At 37.4% G+C, this 18,842-nt stretch overlaps 1 protein-coding gene across 3 annotated transcripts in view; it reads right to left on the bottom strand.

Annotated features, from left to right (window-relative positions):
• Nucleotides 1–231: 231 nt before the first annotated feature.
• Nucleotides 232–18,842, bottom strand: part of FIGN (fidgetin, microtubule severing factor) — a 152,739-nt gene continuing 134,128 nt past the window's right edge. For all 3 annotated transcript variants that reach the window (XM_060778068.2, XM_060778077.2, XM_060778060.2), the window contains one exon: nt 232–10,352. In XM_060778068.2, the coding sequence (XP_060634051.2) occupies nt 8,104–10,352 (2,249 nt within the window). In that variant the 3' untranslated portion in view covers nt 232–8,103. The remainder of the gene's footprint in view (nt 10,353–18,842) is intronic.

Raw genomic sequence — 18,842 nt, 5'->3', positions numbered from 1 at the left:
TCCATCTTTAATGGAGAAAGATTATGATCCTAAGTGATAGAATGTGTTTTTAAATAATGTTTACAATGCAGTTCACTGTGTTCAGTTTAATGTTTAACATTATAATTAGCGATAAAAGCCATTGACTCTACATTTCTGTTGACATAGTAAATCATAAACTGACGGGTTGTAACTGTGTGAGAGAATAAGCATTGTGCCACGAGAACCTGGAGAAATAAAATCAGTAAGCAATTATTTTTTTAACTCAGAATTCTTTTATTTGAGGTATGCTTGTTCTTTTTCATATTCCATGATAGTAGCATAGCCATATACAACAAATTTTACAATAGAGAAAACTTTTCATAAAAATATCTGCCTTGAACCACAACTTTTATTTTTTTAATTCTTCAATGATTACTACTGAAACTAGTTATTCTATATGAAAACTTAATTTCCCTGTGGTAGCAAGTATTTATGAAAAGGAATATTCAGTAGGGACAGTTAGTTACAATACTGAGCACTGTTTTTTTATTCTTTTTCTTTAATATAACAGTGCTAACACCCAAGAAAATGAGATGCATGGATTACAATTGAAACTGTAACAATGAGGACAAAAAAGCATTTTCAGATCTCCAGGTTAATTGTACAGCAGCTTCCTACACACATATGATCAACCATATAATGATCCCATCAAAATAAAAAAATCTAAGCAGAAATGTCTCATTTACATTAATAATGTTCACAAATCATATGAATTCATTTTGCAAGTGATGGATAATTTAAGCTTTCATCATCTAAAGCTTGTCATTTTTTTCCAAGAGAAATGGATTGTTTCATTTTTTTAATGAGTGCAATAATATCACATTTAGTTTCGGCAGATGCAAAATAATGCACAACAAAAATGATTTTGTACTTGCTGAATAAATAAGCCAAACAGTACCAGAAGGATCCAAAGAAATATGTAATATAGAGGCCTTTCTCCCCATCTGAGAGGTCAAAATCTGGTCAAGCCCAACACATTGTTTCAATTTAGGCAAATAAAATCAATATGGCCAGGAAAGCAAAGTGCACTGAAATTTTAATTTAGTTGAGCCTGAACAAAAATAAAATAATAATAATAAAAATCTGTCCCCAGATGATTACTATTAGTTGACGAGAAATATGGCATCCCTCACCTTAATACAGTAAACAAACAGAAATAATCCCCCCACCTCTTAATCATTACACTAGACATCTTCAAGACAATGATACTCCTTCAAGAAACTGCAAAGGAAAGGATCTGATGCTACTTTGTTAATGGAACTTAAAGAACAGATTGTCAGGCATACCAAGAATTTTCAGATGCATTTCTGCATTTACATCTGTGAGAGTTGTGGATTGTCACAGTTCATTTGCTTTTGTAAAAAGATCCACAATTTGCTGACAAGCAACTAGAAAGGTCCATGCATTGATTGGGGTTGGTTAACCCATTTCAGTATTTTCTTTAAAAAACACACACACACACAAAGAGAGAGAGAGCGCACAAGTTGTTTCCTTCTCCTACAATAATGCAAAGCGGATAGAGACAAAGGGGAAGGGAGGGAAATAATGCAAAAATAAATAATAAAATATAAAATACTTCATACAAAGTACTTCAAATGTGCCATCCATGTACAATTACTTCCAAAAGCAAGCATGTTTATAAAGCAGAATCAGCAATAAAACCGTTTTGATTACAGAACATATGAGTACCTTGACTCCATGGCTGCAATCCTGTGCACCTCGGTGCATGGGTAAGTCAATTGCAATGGGATTCAGACATGTGTAATACCGCGCAGGATTGAAGCCCATATTTGAAAGTCCTTTGGGAAGTGCCTCTTTTTATTTGTTTTTTTTTTTTGGTTTATGTTGAAACCTTACAAATGCCATCTCTCTTCTTCTTTTTTAGTATACAGGATGTGATAAACGTACAGTCTTAACAGCATGTGACACATTTTTTTACATCACCGAAGATTAAAAATAATCCTTAAGTACTATCATTTGTTTTTAGTTTAAGAGCCAAGGTGTACTGTATGTCAGTTAACAGAGTACAGTAATAGAATGTAGCCAGATTGCCAATGCAAAGAATGCTTGAGGAAATTGACATTTTCCCCCAAATCAGGGTTCATTGTAATAAAGCTGCATTTTCCTATAGCATGCCAAAAAGTGGGAGTTTGATAACGATCTGCACAGTGCATAATTTCCTTTAAGTTCCTTTAAGCAATCTTGTGTTACAAGAGTACAATTAAAAAGTCCATCAGTATCCCAAGTCCCCCTGCATTATCTACCCTGCCACACTTTGCTAATGCTTCTTATCACTTCAGTTGTTAATACTGTTCAGTGTAGAGACAGTCTTTCTGAGGTAGACTGTTCAAGTTCAAGGACAAGTCTTTCTTACGAAATGCATGACATTCAAAAAAAGACAACAAATAAATACTACATGTACAATATGTAGTAATGAGGTAGAAATGGTTTTTTAAAGAACAATGTCTGAATACACACCCAATGTGGCGGTTGGGGAAAATCTAGATACATAGATATATAGATATAAAATAAACGAAGCCACCAGAAAAAAAAGGTCTAATGACAGCATATAAACAACAAGAAGGACAACTGGGGTGGGTGAGATAAACATAAACACACAAGTTTAGGTGTGGAAAATAAACTTTTGCCTCTTTGTATACTGAAAGACAACAAGGAGGGATGACTATATTCCCAACCCTGGTGTAGAACAGAACCATTTTATAAATATTTAACATTCTATAGGACTGGTTCATATATTCTCACGCAGCTCTGTAGCAAGGCTGACCCACACTGCCGACATCCTACATATCATTGAGACAGGGAGGTGAACTTTTCCTGCTTTCAGTCTAATTGTCTTTGACAATTGCAGTGCCTAGTTCTACACTCCTTGTGTTGTATTTAAAAACAGGGGAAAGAGTAGAGACTTCTTCATTAAAGATGCAGCATCCCTGGTTCACAAAAATGTATCTGGCAGGTTCAAAATCGAATGTCAACCAAAGGTCTTTGCAGAGTGGGAGACAGTTCATGTATTGACTAATCCCCAGTACAGCTATTTCTTTGAGCCCAGAAATATTGCTAGCTCTGTGTTTACTAATGTGCTTTGTATATAAATCTGCAAATGATTAAGGGACCGAAAGCTTTCATCATTCATTTGAAAAAGAAACCTAAAAAGTCCTTCAGGTTATGTAGGTACACACAAACATTGTATAAACACATGCACACATATAAGATGAAAGGGGAACACATGTTGATCTTCATATCTGTCTGGCACACATTTGAGCAGGTGTTTTGACCACATTCATCCCATTGAAATGAATGGGAGGTGAGTAAGAGCACTCATGTGCAACTCACATTTATGTCAATGGAAGTTGTGCAGATGTTTCAATGAAGAAGGCTGACGTATATAGTCTATATCTTACTACAAGGGTTGGCATTATGTGACCTTCAAAATGTTGTTGAACTGTAACTCTTAGCATTCTTCACCATTAGTTGCCAACCAGTGTTGTTGCAAGTTGCTGTTCAACAACACCTGGAGGGCTAACACAATTCCCACTTCTGCTTTGATATTTTAGAATTGCAATAATTTCTCAAATGGATATGTGAGATATAATTCAATTGAACCAATGGATTGGACTAGAAACAAAACTTAAAGTCAACCTCAACACACTGTTTTTGAGATCTCACTTTGAGAAAGAAAGCCACAGAAATGCAGCCTGTGTTGATTGGAATGAATCCTATACAATAACATTTATCCACTCTAAGTTACACACATTTGCAGGCCATAGAAACCTTTGTTTCCTGCTTTTGACATGTAAACACATTACCATCTACCAACATCTGTTGGAATTAATTGGGGTTTTTACACTAGATTATCTCCTTTTGAAAATTGCCTAGCAAAGTATTACGCCAGCTCATATAAAATGACCTTGTACTATTTTACAGAGCATAGCCCCTGGACAGATGAGCTAGCTTTCCCAGATGGTGCTTTGCCTATGTGTTTTACTGGGAGGTTTTATTTTCTCCTTGATGGGTTTGAAATGCACAAGAAAAACCATTTTATCCATCTATCTGCATTTGAATAGAATACAAATTGACTAATAGAGAAATATTTTGTGCAAAAGTAAATAGCCTCAAACTGCCTTCACATTCCATTGATCAGCTCAGTCAGCAAACTTTTCACTACTGTCCCTAATGGTCTAAATATTTTGGGCTGAGAAACATGCCAGAAATAGAGTATTTCTGCACAAACTTATATAAAGGACATTATATTGCATATTTGCATTCACATTGATAATTTGGCAGGCAGATAATTCTTCCCTGCGTTTACTGTTGTTGGACTTCTTGCTGCAATTGCAAAAAAGAAACTTTGTCTAGTGCAAAATTGGAAAGGCCCACACAAGCATAATTTTGTAGGTGGTTTACTCCAAACTATTCAAATACTTTTCTGAAAAGCTATTAACCTGGGATTTGATGCCTTCAATTAGTTACCAGTTGAAGAGCAGGAAGAATTTGGCAAGTGAATGTTTAACTGGTTTGGAGATATGATGATGGGAGAAGCTGTAACTATAACATTTCCCCTTCTACTAAAGGCACGGAATACCTATTAAATATGGAATCTGGCAGCCCTGTCTGAGAGTCTTTGTTTAAACACATTGGAGGTAAAGTCCTGGCCGAATGAAAAAGACAGCAGACACTTTCTTCCCTCAGTCCTTTTAAATTCTCAGAACATCACTGTGTGTTGGCCATATCAACGCCCTCACAAAAAGCAGTCTTCTCATTCATGGCACATCCAAATATCCTGGAAGCTTAAGTCTCAGGATCCATTTCTTTTGTAATGAGACATACAGGATAGCCATTCCATGTGGGAGAGAATGTAGCAGCACAAGAAAAGAAAGGCCTTATTCACATAAGAACTGTGAAAGCAGTGGCTTCCCAGCCCAGTGTAGAGAGTTCGTTAAAAATGAGCAAATGGGGTCTGAGCAGGCTGGACAAAGGCTGAGCGATTCCATTTACCAGGGAACCTCCATTGGCTGAGATGTGATAGGATGTTATAGCTTGCTTCCTGCCTGTAGAAGGACGATAGGGAAACAGAGCTATTCTTCTTATGTTAGGTAAAGCATTATAACCCCACTAGCTGCAGCTGGACAATACTTGGTAGGAAAAGACTTTGATTTAAAAAAATCAGTTTCATCATCTAATCCTTTATTTTTAAACCTCATTGAACAATCAGCTCCTTTTCCAAAATACATAGGGAGATGTGAAGTCAAAGGTAGTGAAATCAAACAATTTTAATTAGAACATGGGTATTGGGATGGAAAATAATTTTTGTAAGCTGTTGTTCTGCATTGGGTTTTGTTTACTCAAAACTACTTAGTAATATCGATTGAGAAGGATTTTTAGATTTTGTGATGTAAATATAGTTTGTTTTCAAAAACATATTCGGGTCTTTTAAATAAGCACAGCATGATAATAAACACAAAATGTAGTTATCTGAAAGGCAGAAGATTGATCCACAATCTACATGAGTAAACCTGATTGCAAGATCAATATGACTCTACTGCAAAGGGGATACTTGGGCTTCCCAAACAAAAAAAGGGAAAAGATCAGGGAAGAGAGATGTAAGGGGACAGACGGGAGAAAGGGAGGCATACTTCAAAAAGTAGGGCATCTATTTAGACTAATTTTACTATATCTTCATCAGTGAAAGGCACTGTTTTGTTTTTTTAATGGACCTTCTGATTTTTCCTTTAGAGTGAAAAAAATGAAATGGGTAGAATGTACATTTTGGTTTGTTTGCTTGGAGATTAAAAGATATTTTAAGGAATTAAAAGGGATGGATTCATCATAAATAAAATGCCAACCACCTACCCATTGTTAACTTACCTGCCCCTAATGTTTTGGCTGACTAAATGCCAAGTGTGATAACTGGACAAAACCTTTAAAGACACAAAATAACCAGGTAGCTTATTGGTCTCTTCTTCTTAAGGGCTTTTCAGTGCATTTGTTTCATGTATTCAAAGGGACATAATTTTAAAGTAACATTAAATGTCAGGGCCTTGCTAGTGTTCAGCTACTGCCGCTTTACAGTAAACGGAAATTATATATATATATATATATATAGAAAAGACTGTTTTGCTCATGTGGCTGCAAAAGCTCAGATTGCTACAGTGTGCAGAGGCATTACCAACATCAATCAGCTGTCATAAAAAGAATTGCTTATAAAAACATTAAAGAATACAAAGAAAGACAATGTGGAGTGGGGGCACAAAATGTACAGAATGCCACAAATGCTTGCCTTTCCAGAGGGAAGATAGTCCTGGCTTGACAAAAAGCAAAGAGGCAAATGGCTTCCCTTACTGAGGAAACTGTCATGCTCTCTCCTTCCATGTTGTCTTTTGATGGCAATCTTACGCATATTTACTTGGGAGTAAGCTAACTGAACACACAGTGCAACTGATTTTCAAGGAAACATGCACTAGTTATTCATGATACAAATGCGCATTCCTGATGAAATGTAATGTCCCATTCCTTTCTGTCTGACAAAAAGTAATACTAACAAAAATTGAGGTAGGAATAAAATGGTAGACACAGGCTGGAACATTTCTAATGGGCATGATTAAGTCTTGAAAAACAGAAGAGGCAACACACACATAAAAACAAGCAAACAACATTTCATTTGTGTGTCAAAAACGAATGGCGAGAAAGAGAAATGCAATTTGAAGGTTCAGTTTTGTCTCGCTTCTTTGTTTGGTCACTCTTTACTGCATTGCCAGAAACCGCTTTGCAACCCATAAGCAATCTCAGTGACCTAGAATGATTTTGTTCGACTGACTCAATGAAATAATCAAGACACCACAACTCTAACCAAGATATAAAAGCTGCTGGAGTCTAAGGTAATTTGCTTCTCAGAGTCCTAACTAGATGTTGCCTTTGACTGTCCCAGATGATGACATAATTCGACAGGGTGGCTTTCTTATTGTCTGTGCACTACCAACTTGTCACAAAATTGTCAAGGACTAAGGACTTTCACACACGACTGCCATGAAAATACTCCTCTTCTGTTTTGATCTCCAATATTGTTTTTATTTTTTAAAGAAATGTTACTTTTAAACACTGTGATACCCCCGCTGTTCCTATTTTAAAAGGTTCAAAGATTAATTTATAGCACACTTTCAGCTTGCTCCAGGATACATTCAAAGTATTTTTCCTTGTATTTTTTCCCAACTTTTTGAGGTAAACATACATATTTAATATAAAGTAACATTGAAGCCTAGCCTATTAACTCTCAGCAGTACATAGTGCTTTCAACACATTCCTTTGAGGTACTGTACAAATCACAATCACTTTCCTGAGTTTTTTTTCTCTTTTTTGCAGACAGAACACTTAAAAAACGAATTGCAGAAATTAAGATCCAGATTTACCATTACCCTGTTTTACCTGTTCTTAGTTTAATACTTTAGAACAGACAGGACTGAGGAATACTGTTGCTCTTAAACTAGCCAAAGTGAAAACAAAAACAAGTGGGAAAAAAGTAAACTGGTTCTCTGTCGCAACACAAGCATTCATTTCTTTAGTCCCACAACATTTTGAAGTTAAAGCTCTTTATATTAGCACATGCCACCATTGTAATTGTGAGGCAAACAAACAAACAAACAAAAAATAAAAAAAATAAAGCACCACTTCAGGCACTTGACAGCAACTAAATCTTAAGAACAGCAGAATGGAATCAACACACAGGGTTCATGTCCATCTAAAATTCAACCCACTTGGCTCCTTGCTCACGATGAGAGTGTGTTGTCTAGACTGAACGGAACGGAGCATCGACAGATGCCTCCTGTCATCTGTGGCTTTTCAGATCAACAGCTCTTGTCTGATGCACTATTCCTTCAAGACTACACCTGGCTCTTTAGATGCAAGGTGATAATGTTTTTTTTTATTTCCCTTCTCCCAGTACCCTTTCACAATTTTAATACCACTGAAAAAGGGATTCCATGCCCTATGTAACAGGTTTGTGTGTGTATGTGTGTGTGTGTGTGTGCGCGCACCAACATTCATTACATTTTTTTTTAAAAAAAAGACTTGTCACTGACTGCAACCAAACATTTTGTTCCATTCAACATATGTATCCAACTCCTTTTGTGATATGCTAGGCTGTATCTTGCAGAAAGCATTTTCAAAGTCTTGATATGTAACGGGCCTCAACTGGCTGGGCATAATGGCTGAAAGGTCTGTGGCTGGCATGGCGTGGAGTGGGCCAACGACTGCTTCCTGACACAAATGAGCAACGTCTAGTCCAGAAAAGCCTTCCGTACGCTGGACAAGCAGTGCAACCTCCTTGTCATTGAGACAGTAATTGTGCTGTGAGAGCAGTTGTACTATTATCTGGTGCCTTGCTGTGCTGTCAGGAAGTGGGATTAAAAGTCGTTTCATGAAGTACCTTCGAAGAGATTCATCTATTTCTTCCGGTTTACTGGTGGCACAAATTACTACTATTTGGTCCTCAGCAGAAGTGAGCACAGTGTCCAGCTGCATAAGGAACTCGGTTCTCATCCGACATACTGGACTATGTTCTTCATTCACTTGGGATGAAAGTAGCACGTCAATGTCACTAACAAAAATCACTGAGGGCTGGCGACACCTTGCCACAAGGAAGGAGGCATGAACTATTTTCTCTCCTTCCCCTAACCACTTTGTGACAAGACCAGAGCCAGAGATTTTGAAAAAAGTGGCTCCCAGCTGGCTGGCTATACACCTGCCCATTAATGTTTTGCCTGTTCCCCGAGGTCCAAACAAAAGGATGCTCCGAGGTAGAGCAGTCAGCCCATTGAATGCATCTGACCTCAATACTGGCCATAAAACCTCCTCTTTAATGACAGCCTTTACCAAATCTAGGCCAGCAATATCGTTCCAGTCTACGGGAGGTCCTTGGTTGATAATCTCATTGGTTACAAGGTCAATGAGGTGTGCATCAGTATTCTTCAGTTGTTCATCCACAGAGTGGTTAGATGAGGTAGCTGCACGAAGTCCCGGGCCTTGCATTGGGTGAGGAAGGAGCTGCCTATGTTCATCACTATGTTCATTCATTACAGGGGAGCTGTATTTCCCAAATGGTTCACTTGCTCTCGATCCCAGTGAATTTTTAGTAGTACTGTAAGAAGGGGGTGTCAGAGCCCTACTGGACTGGCTGAATTTCCTTTGCTGTTCAGATGCCATTATCTGTTTTGTTGGCTTAAATGCTAAGGATGATGGTTCAGCACTTCTGTCAAAACCATTTCCTCGGTTTGCATTTGAAATGCTATTGTCAGGCATCCTGTACATGGGGCTTTGTGTAGATCTCTGTTGGCCATAGCTGTAATTTCCATAAGTGGAGTCCATTTCTCCTTGTCCTGCCATATAGAAAGCTTTCCTTTTGAGTGAACTTGCTGAACTGTTTGTCAGGGCAGAGGGTGGGATAGGTGTTAAACCGTGACTCTGGTAGGTGTAACCAGGTACTGTGGTAGGGGGGAGAGGAGTTGGAGCAGGGATTCCTGAAGGCAAATAGGCTGAAGGAGGAGGTGCGCCACCAGGGCTGTACCCAGGCCCAACAGCACTTTGAGGGGGATAGCTTGCGGAGGAATAACTATAACTGGAAAGGTTAGATGTCCCATTGTAGCCTGGCACTAGGGCTGGTGGGGGTGGCGGAGGTGGGGGCGGTTGTAAAAGCCCAGAGCTATGCAAAGGGGATGGATGAGGTGAAGGAAGTGCAGGTGCTGGCTGGCCACTGTAACTTGTATGCAAGTAAGATCCGTTGTATCCAGTAGCATATTCCTGAGATGGGAGCCCTGAATGCAAACTAGGTACAGTGTGACTTCCACATGTACTGCTAGAATAGCTAGGTTCTGTCAGGTTACTGGCCACCCCAGGTGAACTCCCTATGCTGGCAGAAACATCCGCTGGAGGGAGGGCAGTACTTACTCCAGCTTTGCTGGCAGTAATAACATCTGGGACACAGTTCATGGGATAAACACTCTCAGAGTTCAAAGAAGGCTGCCAAGGTTCACTCTCACTCTTGCGACCATTCACCAGTCCTGATGGAGGCTCTGAATAGTTACTCAGAATGGGCCGTTCAGCTGGCCCTTCCAAGATACCAGAATACTTTTCTGCGTATTTTTTTAGTAGATTTGAAGCAGTAAGAGCAGAGATGTCATCATTAGCCCAAGCATACTGGTAGGTGCGCTGCAGGTGTCCGCGGTAAGCTTCTACCTTGTGGGCAGGAGAACGGGTCGTGGAGGTGATATCAAAGTGCTGCTCTGGCCACTGGGCATGCTCTGGCGTCCACTGCATCTTCAAGCCTGAGGATTTGGGGTGGGGTGTGGGGAGGCAGGAAAGAAACAAAATTAACAATGATATGGAATAATTCATTTTTTAAAAAAAGACTAGATCACTACATTTTCTCCTTTACAGATAAAATGATTTCTGTTTTTAAAGACATCAGAGTACTTAAAGTCATAAATATGAAAATTGTCTTTAAGAGTATCAACATCTTCGTAAAGACACACTAACATCCATGTGGCATATTTTGCTCATTTAAATGGAATAGAATCCATTTCTTAACCAAGCTTGATTTTTTTTAAAAGACAGACTAAGCTGTGTTTTTTTTTTTTTTTTTTAAGATGACGATAGGCATTTTATTTCCTGGGCACGGAATCATTGTTAGGTAACTCATTCTCAGATACCCTGAACATTCTGTCTTTCCTCATCACAGTTTTAGTTTTAAATTTTAACAGATTTTTTCCCCCTCTAAAAACCTACAAGACACAGCCGACAGATCACATCTAGGATACCTTTCTTATTTGGTACTGAATACCTAGTTAGCACAGTATAATGCACCCTGCGCAGAACAATATGACACAGACATAGCAGGTCATTCCATAATCCAACTCTCATCTAAAGTGGTCCACGACAGTTTCAAATCTGCTTCGTGGAGTGCAGCAAAGCAATCTCCCAGGCAGCGCTCCGTTGCTTTCATCACACAAAGCCTACAACTCGGTATGAATTACAACTGGCTGCTCTCTGCCTCACTGTTCTGTTGTTGAGGCTCAGGGAGGATGGGGGGGGGGGGAGTGGCGGGGGAGAAGCAAAGCCCAAGCATCACTTGTCTATCGGTCTTTTCTCTGCTTTCCCTATTCCAACTCCCTGTCCCTACAGAAGAGAGGGGCACGAGAAAAGAGAGAATTAAACATGGCCTAGGCACTAAAAATAAGGGTGGGGTGGCAGTTCATGGGGTGCAGACCTAGTAGCCCAGTGAATCTTCTGCTTTAGCAGAATTCATCATGCCATCATGTGTTCTTTAGTTCTGTTTTGGTCATCCACTAGACAAGGCAGGCAGAGTTTTCCAGCATTAAAAGAAAAGCAGTTTCCAGCCTTACTTGTGCATGGCAGGTGGCATTAAGGCAGGCCTCGGTAATCTCGTGCTCGTTTTACAAAAAGTCATATTTATTTTTTCACAACCTGCCTCGTGCCCTCTGGCACCGATTCTCAGATAAGAAGGCTTAGTCTAAATGAAACATCTGTGACATGGGGGGAGGGGGTTCTCTTATGAATTCCTGCAGTCTATTTCTGACAGCATGTACCCCTTCTTGTCTGGCTTTTCTTCCCAAACCCCTTTAGCTCTCCTTTGCCCGACTCCAGCATTTGTGACATGACCAGCTTAGCCCTGATGAGCTCAACCTAACACAGCATACAGTTTGGTAACAGAATGGCATGTTTATTCCCTTCTGATTCCCTCTTTCTTGTTTGCACATCCGCTGCACCAGACACAGGAAGTTAATTAGCAGCATGATGCTGTGCTAATTGTGTTAATTTACAAGGTTTTAGTCAAAGAGAATCATGCCAGGGCTGGCACTGCTGTCAGGCTTCCAGCTTAATGATTAAGAAATACTGAAAACAAGGTGGGAAGAATTGCTGTAATTACACAATAAATTAATAGAGCAACAGGATTAATTTGTAAATATATTTTATTGCAGCCCTGTTCATTTGAATTGGGGTTGTTTGGGATGGGATTTGTTAATATGATGCACATAGGCATGCTTTTGCTAATCTGTGGGGTCACTTAGCGTAGGAATTTTTTTAAGCTCTTGAGGTTCACCTGTTAGCATTAATAACAGTCTTACTTTGCATGAGAATGTACAGGCAGGATCCTAATATTATGCAAAATTCTGACAAAGATCTGGCTAACTGCTATACCTTTGACCTGCATTGCATAACTCAGACATCCTTTCCAAAAATGGAAGTTGCTTCTGACAGGCTTGTTTTCATTTTGAGCAAAGAAAAACAAGTACAGTTGGAGAAGGATTTGTTTCTACTAAGAAATGACACTCAATGGCTTATTGGACATTAATTTGAAACTAATAATAAAAGCAAGCCAGAAGCAAACAATCAACAAAGTTTAACTCAGGAAAGAGAAGGAAATTAATAAATGAGCCAAGCTTGTTTAACAAGTACAGATTATCCCTCTTTTTAAAATTATTTTTACATTTCACAAATACAGATTTTGAGTGACTACAAATCACAGAAGAGTACCAATTTTATATGTAAAAGCTCTACAATGGCAATAGGTTGATGCTTATCTTTATGTGTATGGATAAGCATTCTGCAAAAAAGAGAGAAATTTTAAGTTTATGCAGCTGGGAATGGTAAGTAAGCGTAGTTATAATTTACTTTAAAAGCTTAATTGAAAAGACAGTATTGAACATGCTTTAACACAATGGCTACAGTCCTGCACGCATTCATTGCTCTTGTCCCACTCCAATGAAGATGATCTAAATGCGTTTTTTTTCTCCCCTTGGAAAATTGGCCTAACAATAGTAGCAGCATTTTACATAGTATTTTAGGTTTATGATGTATGAATTGTTCCACATTTATTAACTTGCTGCCAATCTTATGGCTACCCTGTAAAATAAGTCCATATTATTGTTTCCGTATTGTAGTCGGGAGACTTGAGGCTAAAATATTTGTTCTGTTTGTGCCACTGTACAATATCTGTAATGGTAGCTTATTACAGAGGTAAAGGATAATGGTCAAACTCTTAACTGTAACTATTTACTTTTGGCAAGTAACTTTCCAAACTCTAGAAAAATGACTACAGTGACATTCACTGTGGTGAAATATATTTCAGCAGGATCTCCAAAACATTTAATATTACATACTGTGGTGACATAATTAAGTCAATGATAAGTTATGCTATAATATGACAAACATTTTTATTACCTTAAGAACCATATGGTAAACAAAGGAAAGTTCGGAAGATAGAAATGAGGGCTAAAACACAGTGTAGTGCAATGACCAATTTAAAGACCAAGGTGTAACTAATACAGAAACTTTCTAATGAAACAAACACAACCCTCCCCCCCCCCCCTTATTAGGCTAAATTTTGTAGTACAAAATATCTTCTTTTCTTTCAGAACTGACCTTAAAAGCTATTAGGAATTTCCAGCAAAGTCATCATCCCTCTGGTAAAAAATGATCGTATGCATCAAAACTATTTGGCATAATTACTAGTTAGCCCATTGGTTTCAGATTGCTATCCTGGCTCTGCTCACTGCACAATAATTGAAAGTTTATTTATTGATGCATATTAAGTACCAGTGCATTTAACTAAAATGGTAAAAGGCAGCATTTCAGAATTTAAAAAAATAAGACCTTCTGAAAATATATCCTCATATGTAAGCATTTGCTGTACCTCGCTGCAATAATTAGTACTATTTGGAAGTTAAGAGTGAAGTGTAAAGCCATTTTCCATATTAATACAGAACACGCTAGGGCCGATGGATCAAAGATTCAAAAATAAAGAACATTGCAAGCTACGCTATCTGTTTTATGGGGCTCTCTGGAGCTGTAATGCTCTGACACATTTTTGCAAGCTGCAATATTCCTTTAAAATAACAGACATCTGGCAACCCTGTTATGAACTCAAGTAACATGCACTGAAATAGAGACCAATGTCACTAAAATCTTTAATGCCAGTTCTACTGACATTTTATCTAGCACAGGCTATGTGAACCCATTGTATTAGTACAATAGTTGTGTTTGGGGTAGAAAAAGAAAACTGAAAACAGCATCTTAAGAGGAAAATAAAATGATCAACTGAAGAGCAAAGATGTGCAGTTGTCTAAAGTCTGTGTAAAAGGTTCCAAAAATATTTTCCTATACAGAAATATCACTCCATTTTCCTTTGCAGGTTGTTACATAATCTGCAGCAATCAAATTATTTTGTGACTGACATTTTTGTTGTTGTTTTTAATATCCCATTATTTTCTGCTTATTAAACTGGAACAAAGAGAAAGCTGTTTCAAAATGCTTTATGGGTTTTGTATAAATACTACGTATAAACTATACAAGGAGCTTCATAAATTCGCTCTCTCCCATCCTGTGTTGCAAAATTGACTAAAAGTAAGGGGGGTTGACAGTTGAGACCTGTTAAGACTTAATGAGATCAGTTTCAGAATCACAGCACATATGGGGCCTCATCCTGCAAACAGAGTCATCTGGCAACCCTGTCACTCCTGAGCCCCTCAAATACATTGAAATGCTCAGGAACAGAGCATCTCAGAAACTAATTCTTTTAATAGGAATTAGAACAAATTATACTTTACTGGTTTGCCATAAAAAATCTTTTTTAAAAAAAAGTCAATGTCATACTTGATGTAGTACTATCAAAGTCCATGTTTCTTAGTGTTTTTTTTCTTTCCTTACATGATGGAAGTGATTGATTGGAACTGATGTTAACTGTTGACATTGCTTCAAACCTAATCTGATTACCCAATTTGGTGGCAAAAGAAGCAAAACTGAAGCAGTCATGTTTCAGTGTAGAAGGGACAGAAGAAAACAAGAGGACAGAGAGAAATTCGCTTGGAGAGAGGTGGCGATACCTTCAGCTTCATTCCGGGTTAAGAGGGTTCCAATTAGCGTAAAACTATACGGAATAACATTGTTGGGTGGTTTCATTTCATTTCATTTCGCTTTGTTTCTTTATTTGGAAGATATCTTCACTTTAAATTAAGACAGGCAAATATTTGACTCCATTCTGTGTTCAATCTCTATCATTGTATAATTACCTTGTATTATTAACTCAGCTATATGTAAAGTTGACTTAATAATACAAGGTAATTATACAATGATGTATATGTATGTAAAGCAGGGTCCTCTGGTGGCACAGTGGGTTAAAGCGCTGAGCTGCTAAACTTGCTAACCGAAAGGTTGCCGTTCGAATCCGGGAAGCGGGGGGAGCTCCTTCTGTTAGCCCCAGTTTCTGCCAATCCAACAGTTTGAAAACATACAAATGTTAATAGATCAATAGGTACCGCTTCTGTAGGAAGGAAATGGCACTCCATGCAGTCATGCTGGCCATATGACCTAGGAGGTGTCTACTGACAATGCCGGCTCTTTGGCTTAGAAATGGAGATGAGCATCACCCCCCAGAGTCGGACACAACTAGACTTAATGTCAGGGGAAATCTTTACCTTTTTATATGTAAAGTTCTGTTTATTTTGAGTCTATACATAAGAAATGCACCAAATGGGACTTGTCTACTGAATGATAGGTTAACATGTAAATGAGAAATGCATCCTATTGTCTATTTGAAGTAGACTGATGCAACTTTGTCTGCACCATGCTGCACCTAAACACTTGCTTCCACACTTTCCATAAAAAGTGCCCATTGGGATAATCTCCATGAATATCTGGACAATTTGGGAAAATAAGAAACAAGAGAGACAATTTTTTTTGAACTTATTTTATATTTTTGAATAATAAGAAGATATGATCCAAGAAGATGGAATGGAAGTCATTTTTTTCTTTTTGTGTTTTTTGTGTATTTTTGGGTTATTTGGGATTTTGGTAAATTTTTGTGTTTCTTCTTTTTTCTCTTTTTTTTCCTTTATTTCCTCACTTTCCTATACTTTATTGTTCTCACTCTTTTGTTGTAATCTATATAGAAATTAATAAAATTCTAATTATAAAAAGGTGCCCATTTCCAAAATCGTGTTTAAATGGGAAGTTGAAACATGTACTTCAAGCATTCCATAGTATGTACATGAGACACTGACTATACCAAAAGTATAGTCAGTATTTCAACCATTTTGTCCATACACAAAATTATGTACTTATCTTTTTAATTCCCAAGTGTAATTTTTAAAAAGTAATTCCTTTCTTTCATTTTTGCATTTTTAAATTAGAATCTAGTCTACCATATATACTTGAGTATAGGCCGACCCGAATATAAGCTGAGGCATGTTAATTTTACCACAAAAAACTGGGAAAACGTATTGACTCGAGTATAAGCAGATCATGGGAAATGAAGCAGTTACTAGTAAATTTCAAAATAAAAATAGATACCAATAAAACTACATTAACAGAGGCATCAGTAGGTTAAATGTTTTTGAATATTTACATAAAATGTAATTTAAGATAAGACTATCTAACTCTGATTAAACTATTATTCTAATATTGTTCAATGTAACTGTGCTAACTTATCCTTCCAATTATAATAATAGGGTAAATAATGTAAATGTAGAAATAATAGTAATAATAGAGTAAAATAATAAATTTAATACAAATAATAATAGACTAAAATAATGTAAATGTAATAATAAGAGAGTAAAATAATAAATGTAATAATAACAACAACAGCAACAGAGTAAAATAATAAATAACTTTAACTCAAGAATAAGCTAAAGGGGGCTTTTTCAGTCTAAAAAAGAGCTGAAAATCTTGGCTTATACTCAAGTATATAGGGTACTTAATAGTTTAGGGAAAGGAATGCAAGCCTCAGCAAGAAGAGTTGTTGGGGGAGGCAGGATTTCCTTACAATCAATTCTGCAAATGCAGAATACAATACAAATCATTATATTCAATCAAAATATATCCAATGGAGAGGGGAGAGATTTGAATGATTTTATTTCTGTTAATTAATTCCAAATTAAACATGAAATAGACTCTTCTATATTTATTCAGGTATTGTTTTTGACTAAACTGATGTACATCTACAACTTCAGTGGGAAGAAAATGTGCAAAGACTACAAGATGAAGAAACCATATCTGATTGCATGAAAAAATCCTGTCTCTGATTCAAAGCCTTCTGAAACATATTGCTCTGCCTCAGATCTATATTTATTGAAATAACGCAGTGTACTGATTATTCCAGAAGCATATATTTTCGTTCTGCTCAATGATTGTACTCTCTTAGTTCTTCAAGTATTAGGAAATATCCAAAAGACTGAACACTTAGAATATGGACTATAATAATTACTCTGAAGTGATTGAATACAGACACCTGATTCTATATCAAAGGCGAAACATCCATCAACTCAGATGAGGTCCCAGTGCTCAAAGATGTCAAGTGCTTTCAAGTGTTTGGCTTCATTGAGTTGAAGATACTCAATACCTTTAAGAATCAGGTCCTTAATAGAAACAATTCTGATTTGCAATTCTGTGCTTTCAGAAAGCCAGGATGAAATCTTGCACATGACATTTCTGCATATAAAGTTTATATACTCAAGAGAAAACAAAAGGAGATGCATTACTCTTATCTGTGAGTATTCAATAATTACAAATAAGGATGCAAACTTCTACCATAGCACACTAGGTAAATTGAATGAAAAAAAATTAAATGGAATTGCTCTGGTTGAAAGTGCAGGGTAACCATGAATGGGCAACCTGAAAAGGGGGCTAATAATATTGACCTACTTTGCAGGGTTATCGAAAGCTAATTTGAAGTATTTTGAGCACTTAGAAAAAAAATATTTTACAGAAGGAAACTGCTTCACAAAATATTTCTGATACCAAGAAAATATTTACAGGACAAGAGAACTATGCATTTTTATGCTGTCCTTTCCTCCTCTACAAGACCATTTTTACTTACTCTTATATTTACTACAAATTATCCTACATAGTTACATTAATGGTAGTGCCACCACCTATTTCAGAGTGGTGCAGAAACTTAAAGGATGGTTCAGAACAGTGCACAATGTTATAATATTGCACAGGAAAACAGTTTTGTAAATGGTATTCTCCAAAAATGGGTAACAGCAACGGCATTGTCTGTAGCCTTCAACAATTCTGAGTAAATACAGTCAGGCGTCCCTGAGCAATGTTTCTTGTAAACGGCCAATCTTTCCAAACCCAAAAGCATTACTTTTACACATATCAGGTGTTGTAGGCTATATTTTAGAGGAAGGAACTAGCCAAACTATTTCTGAATATTCTTTGCCTTAAAAAACCCCAATGAAATCCATGGGAATTGTTGTTGGTTAGTTCCTTCCTCTGAAATACACCCACGAGTTGGATGTAAGACAACAAGTAAATCGATGGCATACACATCCACTACACCAGTGTTTCTCAATCTTCTTAATGCTGTGACCCCTTAATACAGTTTCTCATGTTGTGATGACCCCCAACCATAAACTTATTTTCATTGCTACTTCATAACTGTAATTTTGTTATTGTTACGAATCACTATGTAAATATTTGATATGCAAGATGTATTTTCATTCACTGGACCAAATTTGGCACAAACACCCGATTTGCCCAAATTTGAATACTGGTGGGGTTGGAGTGGGGGGGGGGGGGGGGGCACTGATTTTTGTCATTTGGGAGTTGTAGTTGATGGGATTCATACAATCAAATAACATTTTGAACTCCACCAATGATAGAATTGAACCAAACTTGGCACACAAAACTCCCATAACCAACAGAAAATACTGGAAGAGTTTGGTGGGCATTGACCTTGAATTTTCAGAGTTGTGGTTTACCTACAGCCAGAGAACACTGTGGACTCAAATAAT

Source organism: Anolis sagrei, chromosome 1 (assembly GCF_037176765.1).
Source record: "Anolis sagrei isolate rAnoSag1 chromosome 1, rAnoSag1.mat, whole genome shotgun sequence".
Taxonomy (NCBI): domain Eukaryota; kingdom Metazoa; phylum Chordata; class Lepidosauria; order Squamata; family Dactyloidae; genus Anolis; species Anolis sagrei.
This window is presented reverse-complemented; position numbering and strand designations above follow the sequence as displayed.